At 58.4% G+C, this 23,831-nt stretch overlaps 15 protein-coding genes across 15 annotated transcripts; 6 read left to right on the top strand and 9 right to left on the bottom strand.

The window, feature by feature from the left end:
- Positions 1-938: 938 nt before the first annotated feature.
- VTJ04DRAFT_7781 (uncharacterized protein) lies at positions 939-1,479 on the top strand (the record flags this gene model as incomplete). The annotated part of the gene is made up of 2 exons (XM_069366146.1): positions 939-1,014; positions 1,193-1,479. 2 exons carry the CDS (start codon positions 939-941, stop codon positions 1,477-1,479), a joined length of 363 nt encoding a protein of 120 aa, XP_069217110.1.
- A 290-nt stretch (positions 1,480-1,769) lies between these two features.
- VTJ04DRAFT_7782 (uncharacterized protein) lies at positions 1,770-2,996 on the bottom strand (the record flags this gene model as incomplete). Its single annotated transcript, XM_069366147.1, has 1 exon — positions 1,770-2,996. One exon carries the CDS (start codon positions 2,994-2,996, stop codon positions 1,770-1,772), a length of 1,227 nt encoding a protein of 408 aa, XP_069217111.1.
- Positions 2,997-3,271: 275 nt separating this feature from the next.
- Positions 3,272-3,934, top strand: VTJ04DRAFT_7783 (mitochondrial 54S ribosomal protein bL31m; the record flags this gene model as incomplete). The annotated part of the gene is made up of 1 exon (XM_069366148.1): positions 3,272-3,934. One exon carries the CDS (start codon positions 3,272-3,274, stop codon positions 3,932-3,934), a length of 663 nt encoding a protein of 220 aa, XP_069217112.1.
- A 405-nt stretch (positions 3,935-4,339) lies between these two features.
- Positions 4,340-6,329, bottom strand: VTJ04DRAFT_7784 (uncharacterized protein; the record flags this gene model as incomplete). Its single annotated transcript, XM_069366149.1, has 4 exons — positions 4,340-4,492; positions 4,574-5,176; positions 5,233-5,613; positions 5,679-6,329. 4 exons carry the CDS (start codon positions 6,327-6,329, stop codon positions 4,340-4,342), a joined length of 1,788 nt encoding a protein of 595 aa, XP_069217113.1.
- A 598-nt stretch (positions 6,330-6,927) lies between these two features.
- On the bottom strand, positions 6,928-9,763 carry VTJ04DRAFT_7785 (uncharacterized protein; the record flags this gene model as incomplete). Its single annotated transcript, XM_069366150.1, has 4 exons — positions 6,928-8,092; positions 8,149-8,954; positions 9,008-9,190; positions 9,623-9,763. 4 exons carry the CDS (start codon positions 9,761-9,763, stop codon positions 6,928-6,930), a joined length of 2,295 nt encoding a protein of 764 aa, XP_069217114.1.
- Positions 9,764-10,381: 618 nt separating this feature from the next.
- VTJ04DRAFT_7786 (uncharacterized protein) lies at positions 10,382-11,105 on the top strand (the record flags this gene model as incomplete). Its single annotated transcript, XM_069366151.1, has 2 exons — positions 10,382-10,495; positions 10,557-11,105. The coding sequence occupies 2 exons, from the start codon at positions 10,382-10,384 to the stop codon at positions 11,103-11,105; spliced, it is 663 nt and encodes a 220-aa protein (XP_069217115.1).
- Positions 11,106-11,446: 341 nt separating this feature from the next.
- Positions 11,447-12,219, bottom strand: VTJ04DRAFT_7787 (uncharacterized protein; the record flags this gene model as incomplete). The annotated part of the gene is made up of 4 exons (XM_069366152.1): positions 11,447-11,534; positions 11,598-11,649; positions 11,730-11,829; positions 11,905-12,219. 4 exons carry the CDS (start codon positions 12,217-12,219, stop codon positions 11,447-11,449), a joined length of 555 nt encoding a protein of 184 aa, XP_069217116.1.
- Positions 12,220-12,551: 332 nt separating this feature from the next.
- VTJ04DRAFT_7788 (uncharacterized protein) lies at positions 12,552-12,860 on the top strand (the record flags this gene model as incomplete). Its single annotated transcript, XM_069366153.1, has 1 exon — positions 12,552-12,860. The coding sequence occupies one exon, from the start codon at positions 12,552-12,554 to the stop codon at positions 12,858-12,860; it is 309 nt and encodes a 102-aa protein (XP_069217117.1).
- Positions 12,861-12,886: 26 nt separating this feature from the next.
- On the bottom strand, positions 12,887-16,089 carry VTJ04DRAFT_7789 (uncharacterized protein; the record flags this gene model as incomplete). Its single annotated transcript, XM_069366154.1, has 3 exons — positions 12,887-14,504; positions 14,564-15,466; positions 15,539-16,089. The coding sequence occupies 3 exons, from the start codon at positions 16,087-16,089 to the stop codon at positions 12,887-12,889; spliced, it is 3,072 nt and encodes a 1,023-aa protein (XP_069217118.1).
- An 86-nt stretch (positions 16,090-16,175) lies between these two features.
- Positions 16,176-16,502, top strand: VTJ04DRAFT_7790 (uncharacterized protein; the record flags this gene model as incomplete). Its single annotated transcript, XM_069366156.1, has 2 exons — positions 16,176-16,224; positions 16,279-16,502. 2 exons carry the CDS (start codon positions 16,176-16,178, stop codon positions 16,500-16,502), a joined length of 273 nt encoding a protein of 90 aa, XP_069217119.1.
- Positions 16,503-16,979: 477 nt separating this feature from the next.
- On the top strand, positions 16,980-17,269 carry VTJ04DRAFT_7791 (uncharacterized protein; the record flags this gene model as incomplete). The annotated part of the gene is made up of 2 exons (XM_069366157.1): positions 16,980-17,072; positions 17,117-17,269. 2 exons carry the CDS (start codon positions 16,980-16,982, stop codon positions 17,267-17,269), a joined length of 246 nt encoding a protein of 81 aa, XP_069217120.1.
- Positions 17,270-17,293: 24 nt separating this feature from the next.
- On the bottom strand, positions 17,294-19,526 carry VTJ04DRAFT_7792 (uncharacterized protein; the record flags this gene model as incomplete). Its single annotated transcript, XM_069366158.1, has 6 exons — positions 17,294-17,974; positions 18,040-18,351; positions 18,406-18,629; positions 18,811-19,028; positions 19,084-19,294; positions 19,349-19,526. 6 exons carry the CDS (start codon positions 19,524-19,526, stop codon positions 17,294-17,296), a joined length of 1,824 nt encoding a protein of 607 aa, XP_069217121.1.
- A 299-nt stretch (positions 19,527-19,825) lies between these two features.
- VTJ04DRAFT_7793 (uncharacterized protein) lies at positions 19,826-20,923 on the bottom strand (the record flags this gene model as incomplete). Its single annotated transcript, XM_069366159.1, has 5 exons — positions 19,826-20,073; positions 20,155-20,322; positions 20,381-20,400; positions 20,458-20,495; positions 20,594-20,923. The coding sequence occupies 5 exons, from the start codon at positions 20,921-20,923 to the stop codon at positions 19,826-19,828; spliced, it is 804 nt and encodes a 267-aa protein (XP_069217122.1).
- A 452-nt stretch (positions 20,924-21,375) lies between these two features.
- VTJ04DRAFT_7794 (uncharacterized protein) lies at positions 21,376-21,672 on the bottom strand (the record flags this gene model as incomplete). Its single annotated transcript, XM_069366160.1, has 1 exon — positions 21,376-21,672. One exon carries the CDS (start codon positions 21,670-21,672, stop codon positions 21,376-21,378), a length of 297 nt encoding a protein of 98 aa, XP_069217123.1.
- A 78-nt stretch (positions 21,673-21,750) lies between these two features.
- Positions 21,751-23,594, bottom strand: VTJ04DRAFT_7795 (uncharacterized protein; the record flags this gene model as incomplete). Its single annotated transcript, XM_069366161.1, has 3 exons — positions 21,751-22,021; positions 22,080-23,497; positions 23,580-23,594. The coding sequence occupies 3 exons, from the start codon at positions 23,592-23,594 to the stop codon at positions 21,751-21,753; spliced, it is 1,704 nt and encodes a 567-aa protein (XP_069217124.1).
- Positions 23,595-23,831: the final 237 nt, after the last annotated feature.

The raw sequence follows: 23,831 nt of genomic DNA on the forward strand, positions 1-23,831 counted from the left end.
AGGCACACAGCGGCATTGGGAGTCTGAGCGCCACGGGTCGATGGATGTGTTTCCAGGTTCTCACAACACTGGGTCATGTTACCTTTGTTGCTTCAATGTCAAAGAGCTTGGTGTGAATCCATGGAACTGTAACCAAATGAAGCCCAGGGGTCATGCCCAGGAGGTGAGTTGACAAACTGAATCTCATGAGCAAGGTCAATGGTGGCCAATGGGCCCTTCACTGAGATCTTTGAAGAGAGACTCAAGAATAGCATTTCATTCAAACTAACTGGCTCCCGGTTGGCCTCCAAGATGAGTCAGGACCATATAGAGCATTTGCTTATGAGCACGCAGGCCGATTCCATCGAAGAGGTAACTCGGATTAATTACACTTCAACACTAGCTAAGAGCTAGGACTGGAAAAATTTGACATTGTATTCCCAAGGTAATATATATGAGTCTGTGTCCCTTCATGTGCCTGAGCTTGGCCAAGTCAAGCACCCATCTGCCGGCTCCGGATCTTCACCACCCGTTAGAACTGCGGGGTGAGATCGACATGCCGCAATCCTCTCAATGCATCTCACCGCTCCGTCCGCACACCATCGTGAGGTCATCATCTCTGAAAACAGAAAGACCAGGCAAACAAAGGCCGCGCAACTGCAGTTTCACAGTGCCAATCACATCCAAGGATAGAAACACGTACCCGTGCTCCTGCCCTCAGGCGCTTTCGTTGATCCAGATGATTGGATCAAAGGAAGGCACAGCCTGGGGAGGTTGGACGTCTGTGTTCCTAGATCCCCTCCTTCCGATTGCGTCACACCCAGCTGCCCCACACTTAAGAAGCAGCTCTCCTCAGCTGTTCGTCTTCCTCAAACCCTCGCTTCTTCAACCCACAATTTCTCGCCTCTCTTCTCGAAACCAATCAATTGATTCCAGAAAGTTCATCTCCAACCGCCAAAATGACCATCCCCGAGATTCAAGGTCTTCAGATTGAGGTGTTGGCCGAGGGCGTGGGCACCCGCGAGACCCAGCGGGGTGAGTTGCCCTGACGTTTTTCCCTACCCCGCCTTGCTGCTCGCCCTGCTCGCCTTGCAAAACAGCACTGAACGGGGCTGAGCCTGCTGGCCCTGCCCCTCCCAACCCAAGCTTCATGTAGCCCGGACCATCCCTTCGAAGCATGGAACTAACAGAGCTTGATTTTCCTGTCCCACAGGCGACAGCATTGACGTCCACTACAAGGGCACCCTGACCAACGGCAGCAAGTTCGACGCCAGCTACGACCGCGGGCAGCCGCTCAACTTCACCGTCGGCCAGGGCCAGGTCATCCGCGGCTGGGATGAGGGTCTCATTGGCATGAAGATTGGCGAGAAGCGCAAGCTGACCATCGCCCCGGAGCTGGCCTATGGCTCTCGCGGCGTCGGCAATGCCATTCCCCCGAACTCGACCCTTATCTTCGAGACGGAGCTGGTGGCCATCAAGGGCGTCACGAAGGGCCAGTAAGCTCGGTTGTATAACCGGAGCAGGGAATTGAGATGGCGAAGATGCGGTGCATCTTGGGGATCGGGCTTGAGTTATGAAAAAATGGGGCGGAGCACTTCGTCCAAGGACTAGAAGGGTTCAGACACTTCCCAGAAATACACCGCGAGGCCTCGTCTCGCATCCACCATTTTGCGTGACCTTCTATCTTTGTGCTGGTATCATATTGTACAAGACCTGTCTATGTACTCGACCCGCCCAACGCCATCGCCCTGGGAACCTGATAGTCAAACCACCACCCATCAACCATATCATCATGTCTCATTGGGTGTAATACACTGACCCAGCTGCCGGTACCGTCTATCGGCATATAGCAAGCCAAACTGTTCCTCAGTCTCCCTCTGCGCCCCTACTCCCTCAACAATATCTACCACCTCCCCGACCACAATAACATGGTCTCTCACCCGCACCAACCCTCCACCAGGTCCATCCTCAAGCAGCCGACACCGCAGCACATACAACACTCCATCACCCTCCAAAAGCGGCGCCCCTTCTGATGAAGAAACCTGCACTCCACCCTCCCTTACCAACCTCTCAAACACATCCCCGCCCCGCCCTCCCGCTGCGGCCGGCGACCCAACAAGCGCAGCATCCGAGTCCGCAACGTCCGGGTCGGGCGCGGCGTTGCCACCGGCAAACCAATCCGCCAACCTCGCGCCGTCCGCATCGTCGGCCAGCACGTGGATGTTGAACTGCCTGCTCGCAACCACGGCGTCGAGCGTCCGGCTGGGCGTCGCGATGTTGAAGCTGATCAGCGGCGTCGGGGTGAGGGTGAGCGAGGTGAAGGAGGACATTGTCATGGCGCGCGGGACGGGTTTGGTGGACGAGGAAGAGTTGGATGAGGAGGAGGAGGAGGAGGAGGGGTGGGTCGCAGTGCAGACCACCACGGGGTGGGTGAGCAAGCGCATGACGGAGCGGAGCTGTTCGGAGAGAGGGAGGTGGGAGGCGTCGGGGGAGGAGGAGGAATGCGGGTGGACGGAGGGTGGTTGGGGAGGTGTGAGGCGGAAAGTTCTTGGTCGGCGGTTGTTATTTCGGTTGTTGCGGAAGGGTGGTTGAGTTGGGGATGGCTGTTGTTGTTGGTTTTGTTGTTGGGTTTCCCGCGCCGATTGCGTTGTGGTGTGGAGGCGACGGGAGTCGGAGATGGGATAGCCGGCCGGCACCGAGTTGGCTACCCGGCGCCTGGCACGGACGACGACGTCATGGTGTAGACTGCGTTGGCCCAAGAGAGGTGAACGGCAAAAGGCGCGTTTGGCGGCCAGGTCCACCAGAACGCGGTGGTTGCTCATCTTGGATCCATAGATGCTGCCGGCTTGGTCAACGAAGCCAGTCAGCTGGTGGATTGGAACTTGGGTCTTGTCCGGGGGGTCGGCTCTCGGCGCCGACGAGATTTTGTTGCGACCGGATCCGGGCCCGGTCAAGACGGGGTTCTGCCGGAGGGTTGATGGGCGATAAGGAACGATAAGAACCCTGAGCCCGGTCATTCACTCAGGGTTAGGAGTGCGGCCCCGTCCGATCCCTCCAAAATTTCGGCGGCATGGAGCTTTCCGTTCGGCACGTTGCGGGACCGTCAACCTCACCACTTCGACATTCACTCCTCGACGTCGCCGGCTAGACGACATAAACCGGCTCCCCAATTACCCTTTTTTTTCACTCACGAGGCCCCTGCGACCGACTGTGACCCTCTATCCAGCATCTCTGGTTGTTCGAGCAAACAACCTCACTAATTTCCTCCCTCCGAAAACCACCATCAACCACCATGGGGAAACTCCCCTCCTCCATCCTCCGGCGGCCGTCCCTGGCCAGCCTCCTCCCATCCATCTCTCCGGCATTTACACATACACCCCTCACCTCCTCATCAATACCATCCACCACCTCCTCCTCCCAATTACTACCAACAACAACCACAACAACCCAAGTCCGCCACGCCACCTACATCCTCCGCGACCGCCGCCCCTACCAGTTCACCCAGCTCGTCCAGCTCTCCGACGGCAGCACCTTTACCGTGCGCACCACCTCCCCGCAGGCGCTGTACCGCGCCGACAAGGACAGCCGCAACCACGTCCTGTGGAACCCGAGCGAGGCGTCGCTGCGCAACGTCGAGGTCGACGAGGCCGGCAAGCTGGCGGCCTTCCGCGGCCGCTACGGTACCGCTTGGGATCTGACGGCTCCTGAGAAGGCTGGTCCTGCTGGTGCTGCTGCCGCTCCTTCTGATGCGGCTGGTGCCAAGGAGGAGGTGAAGGGCAAGAAGAAGGGCGAGGGCGAGCAAAAGACCGAGGCCGTGGCCGCGCCGCCGCCGCAAGAGGACGAGCATGACTCGTTGGTTGACCTGATCAGCGCATTCGCGACGGTGGATAAGAGCCTCAAGGGTGGCGCGACGGCCAAGGATGCGGCCAGGGAGGAGAAAAAGAAGAAGAAATAAAAGCCAGCTACTGCTACAGGGCTCTGGAAGGTATAGAGTGGGGAATGGGAGGAACTGGCAAGAGGAAGAGGGCGGCGATATCTGGGAACCATTTGTATATTTCTGTACCATAGAAGGAAGAAAACAACCCGGTTATGCTTGTGCGTTGAGCCCAGCCCTTTGAGCAAGTCCATATGCGTGAGGGGACAAGGTCAAAAAGGAACAACCGAAGGCAACCATTCCATCCAAGACAACCACGGCCTTGTATAATACAAACACGGGGGAGGAGAGAGGCATTGAAGCCTATGGAATTCTGTCTGTCCAAATACTTGCGCGATCGCGGAAGAAATGCATCCACCGTTTCCTACCCACGTCTTCCAGCTAACAAGGCCAACCATCCTCGCTCTCATCATGATCCCTCGACACCTACTCCGAGTCGTCGTTGATGGTAGCACGAGCCCGGTCGACGGCCGTGTTGCCCACCGGCTTGTTTGTCTGCACCGGCGGCGGACGGTAGAAGACGGTTTCGTCGTCCTCGGCGTCGAGCTGCATGAGGAACGTCTCCCACTTCTCAATCAACTGTCGCAGAGCACAAGGGTCAGTACATGTCCGTGACAAAAACAAGACCCCCTGAACTAGGGGGAGGAGGGTGAAACCTACCTCCTTCTGCGCCTCCACCGCGCTCTCCAGGAAAGTCTCAACCCCCGACTTGAAATCCTCCACCTTCTCCCTCTCGAACCGATCCAGCTCGGCGCGCATCAGGCGGCCCATATCCTCAAACAGCAGACGGGCCTGGTTCACCTTGCGCCCGGCCTCTTCCACCTCGGCGTTGACCTGGTTCAGCCGGTCCTGCTGGCTCTTGCCCTGGCGCAGCAGTTTGTCCTGGGCCGCCTTGCGCTTGGCCAGCTCCGCCTCGGCGGCGTGCCAGCTGTGGAAAGCCTTTTGGCGCTGCGCAAACGCCTGCTTGACGCTGCCGATGAGGCGGATGTACTCGTCGATGATGATGCCGAAGGTGAGGATGTCTTGCTGCGCCTGGCGCTCATAGACGTCACGGATGGTGAGCTGCAGCTCCGAGAGGGCGTCGAGCGGGCCCGACAGCGTCGGGGAGAGCTCCACCGTTGACAGAGCGTGCAGGGACGCCGAGAAATCGGCCGCCGCCTCGGCCATGGCCTTGCGCTGCGCCACCATGCTCTCCATGGCCTTGTATAACGCCTTGAGCTGGTTCTCGAGCGCGTCGAGGTACACCCTACGGTCGTGAAACCACTGGGACAGGGTTAGCATTAAACTTTGACCATCACCAAAAGGCGGCGGTTACTCACATCATCATGCTCAACAAACTTATTCCCCCCGCTAACCCCGAACCCGAGAGAACCAAACACGCTCTTGCTCTCCCCGAGCTGCGGCTCCTTTCTCTCCTTGTGCTTGACGTCGACATTGAACGCCTCGCTCTCGAGGAACAGCTTCAGGTCTGCATCCAGCTGCAGCGTCGGGTGGGCGGCGATCTTGTTGAGCATCTTCTCAAGCGCCGCGCGCCGCGACTCGACAAAGTTGCTCTCGAACCGGCCCACGGCCTGCTTCTCGGGCGGCGGCGGCACCACCACGCCTGGGTTGTTGGCGTGCAGCTGGTTGTAAAGCCACAGGAAATCGCGGTAGCGCCGGCGGACTTCGAATTCGGGTTGTTTATATGCTTTGGAGGTGGTCTGCAATAGCTGTCAGCGCCCCAAGTCATCATCATTATCAGAGCGGAACAGAGACAAAAACCTACCTTCGTCCTAACCGAATAAACAATATGACTACTCGTCAAGTCCCCCACCTTACACGGATCCCCGACCGTGATGTAAAAACTCGGCCGCGCTGCCTGCTCCACGCTCACGCTTGGCTGCGTCGTGCTCTGCACGGGGCTCGGCAGCGCCGGCTGCACAGGCGGCGGCTGTCTCGCGCGGCCGCGCAGCCCCCTATCCTCGTCGTCGTCGTCATCATCGATGCGATGCGGATCCGGCGGCACCGTGCGCTGTTTCCTGGCCCCTCCGGGCGGGGGCGGCATGGTGGTCCTCAGCGGGAGGGCATGGTGGTGGTGCGACGAGGGTTCCTTGAGCGGCGGGGCGGGGGGTCCGTCGGAGGCGGCGTCGGCGGACGGGGTCGGCGCGCCGAGCGGGCCCAGCGGGTCGTCTTCGACGGCCTCGAGACGGGTGGGCTGGGCGACGAGGCGGCGCGGGGTGATGCGGGAAGGGCGGGAGGATGAGGTGGTGGTAGAGGATGATGCAGCGGCGGAGGTGCCGGTGGCGGTGGTGGAGGATGAGGTTCCGGATGTGGTCGCCTGGGAGGTGGTGGTGGTTGTGGACGCGAGGGGGTCGTCGTCGGTGGTGGTGCTGAGCTGCGAGGTGCTCGGGGCCGAGTCGGCCCAAGGGTCTTCCATTGTGACGGGACGGAGCCGGGTGCGGCGAACTGGCTCAATTGTCGAGAAACAAAGATGCGATTCGGCGATGCTATTCCACAGTCCCGCGCTGTAGCTGGTCGACCTGGATGTTTAGGAGGAGGGAGATGTCGCAAGATGCAGGAAGCAGGAACAGGTCCAGGTGCTTGTGCCTAGGTGGTTACGTACCGCCCTGGCCAAGCCAAGCCGTTCTTGGCGGATGTGGGGTCAAACATCATCACCTCAACAACACATCCAGTTGGGACGACAACTCCCATGTGCCGGGTGATGATGGGAATCCCCCAAAACTCAAGTGTAAAATCAGCGGCAAGTACAGTACATTACCTACTACAACCTGGATATCTAGGTAGCCTATTACGCATTGCGCTTCAGTATAGAGCAAGCAAGTTTCCCATCCTTATAAACTCCCCTCCAACGCCGCAATCCATGCATTGAACCATCCACCTCTTCAACGTCTGGTCCTCTTCTTCCTTGGGGTTTTCTTCCGAGCCTGTGGCTCCGCATGTAACTTCTTCTTCTCTAAAACAGGGCTTTCCGTTCCCGACCCAACCACGTCTGTGCTCTCAGCCTCGTCGCGCTCCTAGCGCTCGGGATCGTAGCAACCACCAGCCACAATTAGGTTCATGCGCGTGAACTGCACTTTCATGACGGGCGTCTTCTTGGTTGCGAAGGCGCTGATCTGGTCTGGCGTCACCTGCACCTCCTTGGTCTTCTTCTTTCCGCCACCCGGTCCTCCCGCGGCGACGCCGGCTCCCGCCGCCGCAGCGTTGGCGCCCTGCGCGGCCGACCCTCCAACCGTGATGCTGCGGCCGTCAGACGAGCCCGCCACCGCAATGGTATCGCCAGCCGCCGCTGCGTCCCCCTGCCCGGCCTGCGCCGTCGAGCCGACGAGCGGATTGGCCTTGTTGGGGTCTGCGGGCAGCTCCACGTCCCAGACGCGGACCGTGCCGTCCAGGCCGCCCGAGACAAGCACGTTGGACTCGGCGCTGAAGCTGAGAGACGGAATACCGCCCTTCCCGTGGCCGCGCATCCGCTTAATCCGCGTGCCCTTCTCGATGTCCCAGAGGAAAATGTTGCCGCCGGCGTCGGCGCTGGCGAGGATCCGCCCGTTGTTGGCGCACTGGAGCGCGCTGATGTAGTGGGTGTGACCCGTGAAGATGCGCACGCAGTTGCCCGTGATGATGGACCACATACGGATGGACTTGTCCATCTCGTCGGATGCCGAAAACACGTAGGTGCCGTTGGGGTGCCAAGCAAGGGCCGAAATGCTCGTGTCGTGGCCCACCAGCAGGCGCTGGGCCGAGGCGTGATCTTGCGTAAAGACACGCACCGTCTTGTCCCAGCCCGCGGTGGCGAAGTAGTGTCCATGAGGTCCCCAAAGCACTCGGAAGACGGGGCCGTCGTGGGCCTTGTAGATGCAGAGGCATGCCCAAATATCCAGCGACCATAACCGAACCTGGCCGTCGGCCGAGCATGACAGCAACAGCTTGGTGCTTGTGTCGGGCTTCTTGTCGTCGCCTTCGCCGTAGATGTTGCGGTTGAGGTTGGCAATCGAGTCGGAGAACGACACGCCGTAAACAGGACCCGAATGCCCAATGAGCTTGCGGTTGTTCACCTTGAGATCCTTCTCGTTCTCGAGACTCGTCTTGAGCGGCTTTCCGTCCAGAGACCAGACCCGGATGTACGAGTCCATGGTACCGACCGCCACCAACTGGTGGTCATTCGAGAAGTCCATGCATGAAACACTACAGAAGAGTTAGACGGGACCAACCACGAGGACAAACAAGCAATGATGACGTACCTTCCCAGCGTATTGTGGAACGTGAACATGCAAGCCGAGACCGGGATTCCAATGCCGCCGGTGCGACCCTCAATGACAAACCGGTCCCTGTTCTCGCGCACCTTTTGCATCTCCATGACGACATCTCTCGCGCGCGACGGAGGGAGGGGAAGATCGGCACGAGATGGGGCGTCGGCGCTCTCCTCGCGCTTGATGCGCTTGTCAAACTCCTCCACCAGGGTCGGCCGGCCATCCGCGGGAGGGTGTCGCAGGTCCTCTTCCTCCAGTTCGGCCCGGACGTCCTCCTTCAGCTCCGATTCCATGGGCAGGGGCCCGAGCTTGAGCTTGGCGCTCGTGTCGAGAACATGGCGGTTGGTCACACCTGTGAACACACCTGGAATCCCTTCCTGGGTGTCGACCTCGTCCAGGTCCAGGTTCTGGGCGCGCCGGTAGATGGCCTCGAAGCTGTACGGCTCAATAGGCCCGCGGGCACTCGTCTCGATGAGGCAATAGGTCTGGAGGATGTATGTGATGGTGGAGCCTCCCTCGTCGGCCTCGCGTTCCAGGAAATGGAACAGGTTGCCCGACAAGGACTGGTTCAAGGGAATTCGATACTTGTTCTCGCGGTACAGTCGGGTTGTCTGATTCTCCTTGACATGCTGGGGCAGCGTGACCGTCGCCAGCACGCTCAGAGGCTCCTCGTAGGCCTGGTCGAGATGCGGCCGCAGGGTCTCGAGGAAGTGCTTGGCATCGTCGGCGTAGCCCTGCGATACCAGCTCCAGGTATGAGTAGGCAAAGACAGGCCAGAGAAGCTTCTTAAGCTCGAACTTGGGGATGGTCAGTCAAAGGCGTGTTGACTCAGGATCTGGGAGCTACCGACCTTGTAAATGTCAAGGTTGTTCTCGATCCACGTCTTAAGCAGCACGAAAGCCTTGAGGTACTTTTTCGGGCCCGGGTCGTCATTGCGATGTGCAGGTCGGCCATCGGGGCCCAGGTGGGCCTGTTCTTGTCGGAAGACCGCTTCTGTCTTGGTGAATCCTTTCTTCTTGAGGTAGTCGGTGACCTGAGGATCATCGAGTGAGCCAAGTTGATCATCTACCACCTGCTGCTCCTGGGGAGCAGGCGGGAGGGGGGGTCGAGAACGGCGCGGCATTGTAAAGTGGTGTGGTTTTGGGTGAGGGAGGTTGCAGAAGGGAAGTAGGAAAAGGGAAAAGGTCGGGTGAATGAGCCGAAAAAATGAAATTGTCGGTTTGTATTTTAAACGACCAAGGTCTGCACAACACCGAAAGCTCGCCGGAAGAACCCGTCATGCAAACCTCTGCCATCAAAGACAGCCAACCAGCGACGCTCGAGGATGATGACACGTGAAAAACACGTGTAACCCACGAAGCATCCAACTGATGGATCAGAGGAACAAGGGCTAAGGGTTGAATGGGACAAGCAAAAACGGGCGGGATGATGCAGACAAACAAAGCCTGGGTACTGGTAGACTCACAATCTGGTTGAGATTTTGAGCCGACGGTGTGGTGCTCGGGGCGGCTGCTGTCGTTGTTGGCGCCGGATTACCCGCGCCGCCGGCGGATGGAGGTTGGCCGTAGCCTCCTGCCGACATTGGTTGAGGAACAGGATTTGACATGCTGAGGTGTGCTGTGTCTTTTGGAGATGAGATGTGATGGCGAGAAGGACTCGATCTGAAGCGCGTGCCGGCTGAAAACGCGGCTCACACGAAACTCGAGTCCAGCTCAAGTTCGTGATTGAAACTGCCCCTGAATGAGACGATGAGCCTTGCAGAGTTCTGTGATACAAACTGGAACACCTGTCGAGATGAGATCCGGAGTACTAAGATGACAGATGTGATGATGCTGGTGTTGATGAGGGTGATCGATGGACAACATGCCAAGGCAGCTTCTCAGTTCCATTAGAGCTGACCACGGAGCCGAATAGGTGACCGCAAGAACGGAGCTTTCCGAAATGCCTGGCCTTGGCATCGATCCTTGCGAACCCCTGGCCAATGACCGCTTGGCGGGAGTGCTTCTGGCCCACCTCAAGCTTGCCGATGTGGGGGAGCTCTAGCCCCACAAGCAACATCAACTCCCATCCAACTCCAACTACATCCATGGATGTTGATCAAGAGGCAGAAAACAAACGAGTTCCGGAGCTCTTCTAGCCGCACCCCAGAACACCCGCGCCTCAATTCACCTCATCCTCATCCCTCCCAAAGTTATTCCAATCCCAATCGCCCATCAATTCCATCATGTCCGCCCAACCTCCCGGCCAAACCGGCACCGACCAATCCTCAGACACCATCGACATCCACAAACCGTTCACCCCCAGCGAGCGCATCCAACAACTCCTCGAAATCGACATGGTATGACCACAACCCATTCACCTCCCCTATTTCCCGTCAATGCCCTAACCCTCCCCCTCAGGACGTCGCCAACCTCCTAGACCACCTCTCCTCCGTCCTCCGCGCCATGGCCGCCCCGCCCGGCACCTCCGTCAACCAACCCACCACCACCAACCCATCCGACAGTGATATCTCCCTCCTATCCGACTCCGAAGACAACAGCCCGCTCCAAGCCTTCCGCAAAGCGCAGGACGCCTTCTTTAACACCATCGATCGCGTCGACAAACAGCTGACGCGGCAGATCCTGGCCCTCGAAGAGGCGGGCATCGTCACGCTCAAGAGCGCCGCCGACCAAGGTCCTGAGCAGGAGGGTCAGGGTCCGCAGCAACAACAACTCCAGGGTGCGGTGGGCCAAGCTAAGGGGTCGGCGCTGCCGGTGAATTTGGAGCCGGATGGTATGGGTCGGTATGGCCAGCTTGAAGTGGGCCAGTTGAATCTGGCGAGTAGTACGGTGGAGAGGGATAGGGAAGCTGAGTTGTGGCGCGGCGCGAGAGAGCATCTGACAAAGATTTTGGGGCAAATGGGTGTTCCGATTCCTGCTGTCGCGGCGGGGGATGCCATGGAGGAGTAAGATTGGGACTCGAGGTTGGGCATGGCTATGAACGGGTTCTTCATCTCTTGATTTGGGACATGTTTGCTTGCATTTGTACTACATTTGGTGCATCTAGGTGTACTGGGCAAACGGACGGCGCAAGAAGGTTCATGAGCATGAGATACCCCTGGAAAATAAACTGGCATGGGTTCACTGGCGAGAAGGTTTTGCGTTGCGAATCGATGAAGTGGTTGACGAGGTGTCACCAGATGCTTTGCTCCGTTTTGTTTTGCAGCTATGTCCAGCTAAGTGGCATTGTTCCCGTGCTCTCCTTTGGATTGTATATCCCCCACGGGCCTGGGATTCACCTGCTTCCGCCCTCAATGCGAGCTGTCTTCCTTGCAGATGTAATCGTATGCACCAGACGCGATGGTGCCCTCCGTCTTGACAAAGCCCAAAGGCGGGACACTGAGATTTGTCAGCCCCCTGCTTGGGGAACCGCAGCCTAGCGAAGATGGGACAAGCACTTACACGGCGTCAAAGAGAACACACAACATGTGCTCGCCCTTGGTACCAGGCATCACTGTAAAACCCCAAGTCTTGTATCAGCAAACCTCCCATTCCCGGAGTCGGTTCTCATTGGGAATATCTGCCGATACGTACCATACCAGGCAAAGAACGAAGCACACTCCTTGTCAGCCTTGCACAGAAACTGGCACTTCCACGGGCCGATGGGGTCCCAGTAATGAGTGTATCTCATCCACTGGCGTGTGTCAGCAAACCCTATCAACAGTGAAGTACAAACTAACACAGGAAATGGATGGGCAAAAGAACTGACGGAATGAGGACCCGAAAGGTAGTGCTGCTCGGACCACTCGGGCTCGACCTTGTACGAAACCCAGTCTTTGCCCTCCCCGCCGTCGATGCCAGGCCGGATCCTGGCGTAATCGAGGATGGCGTATCCATGCATTGCGTTCTCTTCGTCACCAGCGGGAGGGTAGCCGGAGATGCACTTGTCCGAGGATGTGGTGTTCGCGGGCCCGGAGATCTTGACGAGGTCGGAAGCAGGGCCCTTGAGCTGGGTCGGGGATCCGAGGGCCAGGCGACCGCCTATGATGAAGGCCAGCAAGCCAGCCTTGGTGAGGCGTGGCATGGTGGTTGTGGTCGGGGGAGGGGTGGGAGTAGACGTGGGCTGGTTGCTGAGGACGTTGCCCACGGTGAATGGCCCGGGGATGGGAACTTGTGATGGTCGGTTTTGAGTAGAGACCTGGAGGAAGAGAAGGGAAAATACTCGATTTGAAGTCGAAGAGAGTCGAGGAAAGGTGGATGTTTGTTGAAGATATGGTTCCAGGCACCAGCGATAACAATGACTTTCAAAGAGTACAAGGACCAATGGAAAGAGTGAGGCGTGATGCTTCATATCGGGCGTATGCCAAAGTACTTTCCTCAACTCAACACTTCCTTTGATCTGCTCCAGGCATCCAAATGATCAACGATCCTCGGATCAAACCTTTCACCAAAGGAGGCTTCTCCATGATCACAATGGACTGGAGCACAAGACGGCGGGAATATGGAACTACGGGGTATGCCTCAACGAACCAGTCATTGTTCCATGAAGATGCCCTGATATATTATACAGTCCAAACCATTCACGCCTCATCGATGTCAATCCCATGCCAAATTCTCCAAGCAAAGCGCACCAGAAACAAACTGAACAGGGCAAGTAGACCTAGCCATGCCGACGAACGCCAGAAACAAAAGCAACCAAACGAAACAACAAGACACCAAACATGAAAGACGCCCTAGCAGCTAAACTTCACTCAAACTGATACCTCAAACCTCTTCCTCCCCTCCACCAACCCGACTCCGGACTTGGTTACGGCCGACCACGCCGGCACAAACTGCAGCGCCTCATCCAGCGCCGGGATCGTCCCCTGCTCGTTGGCGTCGCTCCACATGCACACGACCGCTCCCTTCAACCCTGCCGCCGCATCTTCGCTCGACGATGCTTTCTTCGCCCACTCCACCTCCACCACCCACGGCTGATCCCACTCGCGATGCCACAGCCTCAGCTGCTTGACGCCGCCCTCAGGGAACCGCCCGAACTGCTCGTCCCATCCAGAGCTGCCCTTGACATGCACCGCCGTAGCAACATACCCTGGATCGAACTCGAGGACACACGCCTTGGTGTTGTTGGCACGGATCTCGATGAGCGCCGATGTCTCGTCGTTGTCGCCGGACGTGGCGTTGATGGAGATCAGGCTGCCGTATCCGGATGCTTGAGCAGATGAAGAACCCAAACCAGCAAGTTTCGGCTCCAATCCGGCCCCATCAAAGCAGCACCTCACCAGGCCCTGTCTAGCCCCCTCCGTTCCGCAAACCAACTCCTTCCCCGCAGCCGACGGCAGTGCCGCAATCACGGGACGTAGATACTTCTCCACGCCGTCATAGCACACGCGATTGTCTCCTCCATCCAAATCCAGCTTCTGCACAAAAAACGCCTTATACCTCGCCCCCTCAGAAAACGGAAACACGACCAGGTTGAACACCAACATCCCCGCAAACACCGCCAGCAACAGCAGCGGAAGATGGTGTGTCACGCGGTGCGCAAACGGCGTCAGGGGCAGAAGCACCAGCACGCTGCCCAGCGCGGCGATCAAGTACGGCAACAGGCTGGCGCTGCCGTCCGAGGCGGTCTGGTGCGTGGCGTCGACGAGGAGGAGCACGACCTGGGCCACCAGTATGATGGTCATCGGCCCGAGCAGGAGGAATTGCAGCAGCCAGGTCCAGGTTGGCAGGCGGGCCGACCAGGGTTGTTCGTACTCATACGCGCCCGAAGAGGAAGACGACTCTGTGGTCCCGACGTTGGTCGCAGAGGCCACGGAGCGGCGGTAGGTCGTGGCGAAGGTGGTGTGGTGCTGGCTCGAGGGAGATGCGAGGCCGCCGATGAGAGGCGTCCGCTCGGTCGGGAGTTCGGCGTCGTCTTCGGGATCCGCTTGGCGGGAGGAACGGTTGGTATGGGAACGCGCCGAGTGGTTAGATTGCCGCGTGCTCGGCGGCGTAGTATCTTCTGTGCTGGATGCAGCCGGCGGTGGCAACGGCGAGACCGATCTTATCGAGCGACCGCGGTCCATATCACGTTCTTCCTGCTCCTGAACCACCTTGCGAGCCCATTGACCCTTTTTGGGGAGGACAAAGAGCTCGCAGAGGGCGATCAGCAGCGAGAGGACGACGGCCGATTCGAAGAATACGAACATGTATCCAGCGCCGATGCCCAGGCGGTCCTCGGCAACGGTGACAGCGACAAGCATGGCCCAGCCCAGGAGAAACAGCCAAAGCTGGACGTAGACCCTGTGCAGGGCGCTGGGCCTGGCAAAGTCGGCCCCGCGCATGATTGCCCAGTAAACAAAGTAGAAAAGCGAGAACATCATGGCCAGTCTAGTTCTTTGTCAGCATGTCATCGAGGACTCCTGTCGATGGGATAGGAAACAACTTACACTGTGTATCGGTTCCCGTAGATCACAAATGGATTCACCTTGTTCAGCAAGAAGGCCGCCCCAAACGTCAAGGCGCCAGCGACCAGCAGAGCAAAAGGGAAGCGAAAGAACCCCTTCCACCCACCGACCGACACCTTGGTTGCCAGACCCCCCTCGACCTCGCCGCTCCCGACCGTCACACTCCTGCCGAACAAATAATACTTATCCGCCCGCAGGAGCAGGTAGCTCACCAGCAGCAAAACCAGCGGGCTCGCGATCAGCAGGGTCAGCGACCACGCAAACATGGTCCTCAGCCCGAACAGCACAAACGCGCTGCCAAACAAGTCAAACCACACCCCCTTGCTCGGCCCTTCGTCCTCGGCCCCGCGACCGCTCACCAGCCCCTCGGTCGTCGGCACCGCCGCCGAGAGCATGTGCCACAAACTGCCCCTCGACGCGTGCCTCGCGTCGTCCTGGTTGGTGTGGTACCTCGCGCGGGGCTTGAAGAAGGCCAGATCCAGCCCTCTCTGGCCGTACACGTCGTAAAACACCTCGTAATCCGTCGCGCTGCGGATGAAGCGCATGCCGAACGCGTCCGATGCCAGGACCGAGCCGAACGGGTGCGGCACACCGCCGCTACCGCCGCTTGCGTAGGCAGCGGTCACCTCGCGGTCGGTAGTGCGGAAGAGCATGGCGCGGCCGCCGGCGCCGGCGCCCTCGAGGTTGAGGAAGGTACGGATGTGTCGGTTCAGCGGGTGCCGGCCCAGCGCGCGGGCGCCGTAGAGGTAGTCTTCCTCGGCGTTGTTGAAGACGACGACGAGCCCGCGGTCGGGCCGGTGGGAGGGGTGGGAAAAGTAGCGGATCAGCTGGAGCGCGGTGACCACGCCCATGCCGTTGTCGGTGGCGCCGTAGCCAGTTGACACTCTAGATGGAGAGAACGTCAGTTGAAACCCCAGAGGAAGGTTGGTAGAAGGGGAAAAAGAGGGGAAGACGTACGAATCGTAATGCGCATTCACCATCACCAACCCCTTTTCACTCTGCGTCGTCGTCTCCCACCACCTGCCCCGCTCGTCATCCTGCTTGCCACGGATGTACACCAAGATGTTGGTACCCTCGAAATACGCCGCAACCTGCGGCACCTTGGGGTCCGGAATCACCCCGGAGGACATGAGAAAGGTCGAATTGGAAACCATATCATCAAACACCTCCACAGCGGCATCATCATCGTCATCAGACCCCGCCCGGGCCACCTGCTGCTCCAATATCCCCGTAATCCTCTCCATCAAATACCCCCTCACCTCGTCATTGTACCGGCTGTTGTACGGGTGATATTTGCGCGTGATAAAGTCCAGGTCGAGCCAGGCCTGCGTCAGGTTGACGCCGCCGTCGAATTGCGTCGAAGCATCATCGGTGGTGGGAGGGGCAGGAGGGGTCTGCTCGTTGATGATGACCAGGGGGATGAGGAGGGCGAGGTAGACGGCCGTGGACCAGAACGTGACGGGCCAGGGGCGGAAGGCAAAAGGGTTGTTGTTGGTCTTTTTGGCCATGGTCCTGGGCTCGGTCTCGGGCTTCCGTTGTGTTGTTGAAAAGGCCCTGTCTGGCTGCCCGAGTGGGCGGTAGGCTCGCTAATCCGATGCTAGATGGTTTGCTGTTCGTCGGCTCGGTCAAGCACCTCGGCTGGGGTTAGGTTTGTCTTTGTCGTCGTCCGTTCTTGACAGCACACAATGAGAATCAAGCAGTCGTGCTCTCTGGCCCGTCAATCATCAATCCCTGCGCCGGTCTAGGTAACTACTCTGACCCAGCTCTAGGCAGCGGTGAAGAAACCCTTTTGACACGGGCAAACAGACGACTGGGCTTGGGCTTGTCCCACAAACAAAGCGTCGAAGCAGCTAGGTTTCGAGCGGCATCACTGTGGCGTGAGGTTCATCTGCAGATGGATCCTCCTCTTCAAGGGCAATGATAAACTGGCAGTGGATGGGTCACCGCAGAAAAATCGGCAAGCAGCTTCGAGATGGCGGGCACTTGAAGCGACGCGGTCGCCCAAAAGTAAACAAAACTCCCGCCGTGTCGCTGGATGAGATGAACAACGGCAGCAGACGAAAATAAAAACAATGGAAGAGGAGCGATTCGAGTCGATATCAACACAAATGCGACCTCAGGATGGAAGGTGGTAAGCAAGCCTGCTGAGTGAGGTTCAATCCAAACAGAAAGTGGAGACCACGCGGTAAGACGCGGCCGCCAGCACGTGCCTCAGCTTTGCAGTGATGTCACCATGCTTCCTTAGTCTGCTACTCACTGCAGCCTACATGCATGGCCACAAGCCAAAAAAGAACTCAGCCAGTCAACAGATCATATGATAACAGCAAATCGCAACACACACATAAAATTAGAACCACAAACACGCATTATCTTTTTTATTTTACCACAAACACTCAACATGCTAAGCTCCTGTGCTATCTGTACAGTTAGTGCCCTTCCCTCCCGCCAAAACTCTCGACGGTTCCAGTTCCAGCCAGTTCCATTCCTGTCTGTGACCTAAAAGGTTAGATACCTTAGGCAAAGGCAAGCAGCTAGGAGAAATCCACATCTGGGTTGCGAGAGACGCCCTGGCACAGTCAAACAACAATGAAAATCTGCGACGAGAAAAACAACCCAATACAAGACTATATAGTCAGTACCATTGCACCGCTCGCAGCCGCATGCACCCCGCAACCTCTCTCAGGTTAGCACACTCCCCATATCTCTCCCTACCTAAGCACCGGGCGGGGGAGGAGGAGGAGGCAAGTCCATAGGCGGAGGAGGGGGCGGGGCATCACCGGCTGGCGGCGGAGGCGGCGGCGGAACCGCATTAGCATACTGCTGGATGAGAGCATTGAGTCCGCCAGCTAGCCCAGGCGGGGCAGCAGCTCCAGGCGGAGCAGCCGGAGGAGGCGGAGGAGGAGGCAACCCAGGAGCAGGAGCACCCAGTCCAGGAGGAGGCGGAGCACCAAGACCCGGGGGAGCGCCGTATGCGCCATAGCCGGGATAACCGCCATAGGCAGGCACCGGCGGAGGAGGAGCTGCGGCCTGGTGCCAGGGAGCGGCGCCAGGAGCCGGAGGAGGAGGCGGCGGAGGCGGGGCACCGTACGGGGCCGGGCCGGGGTGGTAGCTGTCACCGCCATCGCGACCATCAGGACCACGGAACCGATCACGATCGCGCTCGCGGTCGCGGACCCACGGGGCAGGTCCACCAGACGGGCCGGACGGGGGTGCTCCATCTTCGCGGTCGTGGTGGTTGTTACGGACACGCCAAGGCGCAGGAGCACCAGTAGGGCCACGCTGCCAGGGCCGAGCATCACCACCACCGCCACCACCGCTACCACCACCAGAACCAGGTCCAGCTTCGATGCGGGCCGGCGCAGCGCCCGTGCCGCCGAGTTCGCGCATGAGTTGCTGTAGAGAGATCGGTTAGCATATGCAGGTTGCAACATGGGTACCAGCAAAATTCCCAAACATACCTCATACTCGCGGTCCACGGCATCGCCGGTGCCTCCAACACGCCCAGCACCACGAGGACCGTCGTTGCGCCAGCTTGAACCCCGCTGCCTATCCGGACAATCCCTGGCCATGTGACCAGCATTGCCGCAAACACGGCAAATGATGTTGGCGGTGAAGTTCTGCCTCTCGGGACAGTCGTACTTGCGGTGGCCGATTTGGCCGCAGTTTTGGCAAGCCTGGTTTTCATCGTCACGCAGAGTACCGTTCAGAGCCGCCAGTTCGCGGAGCTGGTTCCGCTTCAGCTCATTCTGGCCCTCAGGAATGGATGCAGCCTATCAAGGACCTGTCAGTATTTTGTGAAGAACTCGAAGAGATCAAAAACATACCGTCTCGATGACGTTGTGAATCAGCGCCTTGGCTTTGTTCACCTTCTCCTCCGAGTCGGCCATAATCAGGCAGTGAAGATCTTCTTCCTGGTTGCTAGAGTGGGCAGCATCAGAGCGGCCTTTGCCCTCCTTGACGGAGCCCTTGCCGCGAATGGCAATCTTGGCGCCCGACTCTGCCTCCATCTTCTTGAGGGTATTGCCACGAGGTCCGATAAGTAAGCCAACTTTAGTGGGGAAAAAAAGCTAAGTGTTAGTATCAAGGCAACATGGGACAAGCAGTGGTTAATCTCCAGCAGCGCGTAGCATCGCGGCGGGACGTTGACACGAGCGCTCGGCCAAGGCACGGGCCGCGGGGGGGAGGGGGATTCGGAGTGGTTAGGAAGGTTAGAGGGTTAGCAATCATACTGAAGTTAATCTCTGGGTAGTCGTTAACCGGCACGTAGACCTTCTCGGTGGTCTTTGTGGGCCGGCGGTAGTCAGAAGGAGGGTGGTAGTTGGGGATGGTCTTGATGGCCTTTTCGACCAGCTTGTGGCGCTCATCCTCGAGGCGCTTCCGGTAGCGGTACTCGCGCGTGTTGATACGGCGACCGTGATTGTCGTACTGGGGAGGAGGCGAGGGAGACCTAAGACGTGTCAGGATTTGGATGTCTGTCAAGAGAGAAAAAAAATCCATCATACCTATCCTTGTCGGCGGGAACGACATCGTTGATTTTCAGCTTCTGGGTAATCTCCTCGATGCGCAGGTGGAGGGTGTAAGCCTCGAGCTGCTCGCTGGTCATGTCCGCAAGGATGGCGGTGGGCAGGCCCATCAGGCCCGCAGCCTTGTTTTCGGTCGCGTCGCCCCAGCGATGACGCTTCCTGCGACGCTTGGTTCCGTCGGCATCCGAGCCTGGAGTCATGTCAGAATCAGTCGCGTGGAGATGGTGATGGGAGTTAAACGTACGCTCGGGGCTGCGGCCGCGCTTGATGTCGCCATTGTTGGAGCCGTTGGAGACGGAGCCGTTGTTGTTGGTCGAGTCGGTGCCATTCTTATTCGCGGAGTCGTCGGCGTCGTTACCGAAGCGGCGCTTGCCCAACGGGATGTTGTTAGATCCTGTGATGCCCTGGTTTCTCCACGCCATGTTTGCTGTTGCGGACACCACGAATGAGGGATGGCAGAATGTGGTGATGATGGTTGCAGGTCGCGGGTTGAAAGTTGAAAGAGGCGATGTTGCCGAGAAACAGGAGGTGGGCCCAAGATAGCCTCGCAGGTCGAGTTTGCCGCTAGCCGGTTTGGGTGGGATGTTTATCACGTGATTTTGATTTTCTTGCCTGGGTTGTCTTGGCAAGAGCGTTCTTGGCATGCGATCCCAACTTCCTCGCAGTGTAATTTTATTTGACGGCAACAACCAACCTACAAACCTGTGACTCTTCCAATAAATCACATTACATGCTGCTTCTCCCCCTCCCTTGCCTTCTGCTTCACAGCCTCCTCCTTCATGCTCTGCTGCACCCACGCCCTCGCCTCCTCGGCCGACTTGATAATCTCCTCGTCGCTCATGTTTTGATACTCGAGAAGGGTATGAGGCTTGGGGACGTTTCTGCCCCTGTTGCACCCGGGCCTGGCCACTATCCTGTCCACCCAGGCCTTGAGGTTGGGGAATTCCTTGAGCCGAATCCCCGACGTGGCTGTCCAGCAAATATGAACAAATGGTTACTTCACAGACCATCATGAGGTGAGCGAGGTGAACAAAGAGACAAAAGACTTACCCGACGCAGCCACCCACCCCCAACACGCAATATCAGCGATGGTACATTTGTCCCCGACCAGGTACCCCGACGTGGACTTGGCCAGCTGGGTCTCCATGATGCCATACAGGCGGCGCGTCTCGGTTTGATAGCGGTCGATGCCGTACTGGAGCTTGATGGGAGCGTAACCTGCTCATATCAGCACCTACCTGGTCTGCCACAGGTAGCACGGGGTTGGTAGACTCACGAAAGAAATGGCCGGCTTGTCTATGTGAAAGCCAGTCAGTGATGCCATCACAATGGGTTGACAACAGACACACTCACCCCTGCATCGGTCCCAACCCTCCCACCTGCCAAAACAACTACACATCCACCCAATCAGCCATCATTATCACCATCATCCCACTCCCAATCTCTCACTCAGAAACCCCAGATCCTCCTAGGAAGGCTCAATACTCACCCAATTATTCACCTCCCACGCCTCCCTCGATCCCCTCGGATACGACACCTTGCCCTCCGTATCATACCTCTCGACCAGGTACTGCATGATGGACCCGCTCTCAAACAATCTAATCGTCTTCCCATCGCTAAACGTGTCGGTCAGCGCGGGGATGCGGCCGTTTGGGTTAATCTCCAGAAACCACGGCTCCTTTTGCTCATTCTTGCCCAGCTCGACGGTGTGCACCGTGTACGGCAGCCCCAGCTCCTCGAGGAGCATCGACACCTTGATGCCGTTGGGGGTTTGATGCGTGTAGAGGTGGATGTTGGGTTGGGGTTGGGGTTGGGCCATGGTGGATAAGGAGGATGTGGTTGGAGGGAATGATGGTGATGGTGGTGGCAGTTGTAGTGATGATTGGGATCGAAGAAAAGGAGTTATAGCCTGGCGTCTTGTACCAGGGCGGGCAGAAACTCTCAATAGTCGTGACGTTGCTTGCGACATTTCATTAATTACTCATACTCTTCGGTTCGTCATCAAAGTACCTATTTATTTAACAACACCAGTACGTCAGGACTAGTACCTCCCTGAGGCAATGAGCAGTCGGAGCTGATACCGACATATCATATATGCGGGCCCTTGACATGTTCCAGACCCCTTAACTGTTGGAATATGACGCTCTTCACTGAAGCAGTAAGGAAGATTGGTAATTCTACCTGACCCTGAGAGATCAACATATGTCATATATCGCCACTTTGGTTTCTATTAGTCAGAGGTAACCTGCCGGGAATCCTCGAGCTTTGAAATCAGGTAGGGTACAGAACGGCCTCGACAAATCCCCGAATCCCGAGCCCCAAGACACAATGTGAAGGTAGGTAAGTAACAAACAAGCTCGCCAGTTTCCAATGTCTAACCCACCTAGTAATGAGACCGTTTAAGCAACCCCTGCCGGCCGTGTCATCCCATATTTGTGTCCATCCAAGCGTCTGCTCGCCCCTCATATCCAGCACCACCAATGCCATCTCCCAAAGCCACCCATCCATGCCGATATCCCTCGGGCTTAGCCATATATATACTGCTTGACAATTCATACAAAACTTCATCCCCTCATCAAACCAAGTTATCCAACTTCACCCATCCAACCGCTTCACCTCTAGTAGTAAACCAGGCCCCGTGAACCATCACTCCTCTTTCTGGGGCGGCTCCACCACCTTCCCCGCGTCCACCAAAATCAGCTCCTCAATCTTCTTGTCCACATCCGGCCCCCACTCGACGCGCTTCCACGTAGTGATGCGCGCCTCGTTCATGTCAAAATCAAAGATGCGAATCTTGCGATGGAACCCGCCATATCCGGCGTATCCCGCAAACCCGGCGCCGCCGGCATGACACATCCACAGCGCCGGAGTGCCGTCCGCTTTCTTGCCCAGGCCGCAAAACTCGTTGACGTGGTCACTGAGGAAACAAATGTTAGCATGATAGCGAGGATTGGGAGAGACGGAAAAACACCTACTGTCCACAGCTAACCATCAAAACCCCCTCCTCCACCAACGCGTCATAGAACCCCGAGTTGAACGCCGGCGCGGTGCTCGGCTCGCTCCAGTTGCCCACCCTCACGTTATCCGGGTTCGCGTACTCCGGCAGGGGGATATGGATAAAGGCCACGTCCATGTGGTGGTGCGTATATTCCTTGTGCGCCTTCTTGAGGCTCTGGGCCGTGCTGCGGAACCAGTCGATCTGGTTCTGCTTGATCCAGTCGTAGCCCTTGTACCGGCGCTCGTCGGGCGAGTACGCGTGCGAGTCGAGCAGGTAGACGGTGATGGCCGAGTGCCCGGAGCTGCCGCGGGCGAGGATCTCGATGTAGTAGTTGCCGACGCCGTCAATGTCGGGCGGGCCGGCGGTGGAGAGGGAGTAGGGCAGGGACTCGATAATCTCCATCTGGGCGGGCCGCGACATGGTGCCCTCGTCGTCATGGTTGCCAAAGATGGAGACGTACGGTACCTTGTGCTCGATGAGCAGCTGGGCGTACTTGAAGATGGCGGTCTGCGCGTCGGGCGCCAGGTCGCCATTGACCTGGTCGCCGCTGAGGACGACCAGATCGGGCTTCTCGTCGTCCAGGATGCGGGCGACGAAGTCCATGGTGCGCCTGTCGGCCTCGCAGTGGCCGTTGTTCCAATCCGGGGGCAGAGCATCGCGGCACACGCCGACGCCGGTATTGAGGTGCAGGTCGGCCAGCTGCATGATCTTGAAACGGCCATTGTCTTGGATGCGCGGGACGGGCTTGGGCACCTCGGGCGGCGGGGGCCCGCGGCGGACGGTCAGTTGGGGGACCGGGATGGACGAGCCCGTGTCCAGCAGCAGCGGGGTGCCCGTGATGGCCCAGCCGGGGCGCGCCTCGACGGCGTCGTCGCCAAAGAGCACGTCGATGCCCGTGACGGCCTTCTTGGAGTCGGCGACGCCGCGGCGGTTGCTGCGCTTGATCCAGATGCCGCCGGGCCGGGACTCCCAGGGCTCGCTGTCGTCCTCATCCGGCTGGGCATCGGCATCCTTGCCCGACCCTCCCTTGGAGATTTTGGCCGCGGCGGTGCCCGGGTTCAAGCGGCCGACGGTGATGTCGATGATGACGCGGTCGTCTGGGGTCAGTTCGTTCTCGAGCTTGCGCTGGATGTGCAGGTAGGCGGACGAGATCATGCCCTTGCGGAGGTACAGGTCCTTGTCGATGCGGTACCAGACGCGGGGGTCGAGCTTGCACGACGAGAAGACGTTGATGCTGGAGCATTTTTTGATAGTGACATCGGTGATGACATAGCCTGTGTGGTGGGGGAGGTATGCGTGCAGCGAGTTGGGCAGGACGCGGAAGTTTCGGTCGAGAAAGTAGACGACGATCAGGGTAAAGACGGCGGCGATGGCGGTCTGCACGATTGTGCGGACCTGGAAGAGACGGTTGTTAGCTTAGACGAGCCGGGAAGACGAGGAAGGAACAGGACGAGATGGGGGACAGAGTCGGGCGTACGATGCGTCGCGTCATGGTGGCGGGTTCGAAACGAAGAGCAAGGGTCGTTGCACAGGCTCGCCAGGCATCTATCTAGCAATCTAGGTGTACAAGGCCGAGGTTGTGTCTCGGGATATCCGCCGGTTTGCTACTCGGTGAGGAGAGAGTGGCAGTAATGGTGTCGCGACCCCGGGGGCTAGAAGCGGACGGCGTGGACAGACGAGTCAAGGGAAGGGGACCGGGACCGGGACTTTGGCAGCTCAAGGCGCATCT

This window comes from Mycothermus thermophilus, assembly GCF_041956435.1.
Source record: "Mycothermus thermophilus strain CBS 625.91 unplaced genomic scaffold VTJ04scaffold_5, whole genome shotgun sequence".
In the NCBI taxonomy this organism is placed as follows: domain Eukaryota; kingdom Fungi; phylum Ascomycota; class Sordariomycetes; order Sordariales; family Chaetomiaceae; genus Mycothermus; species Mycothermus thermophilus.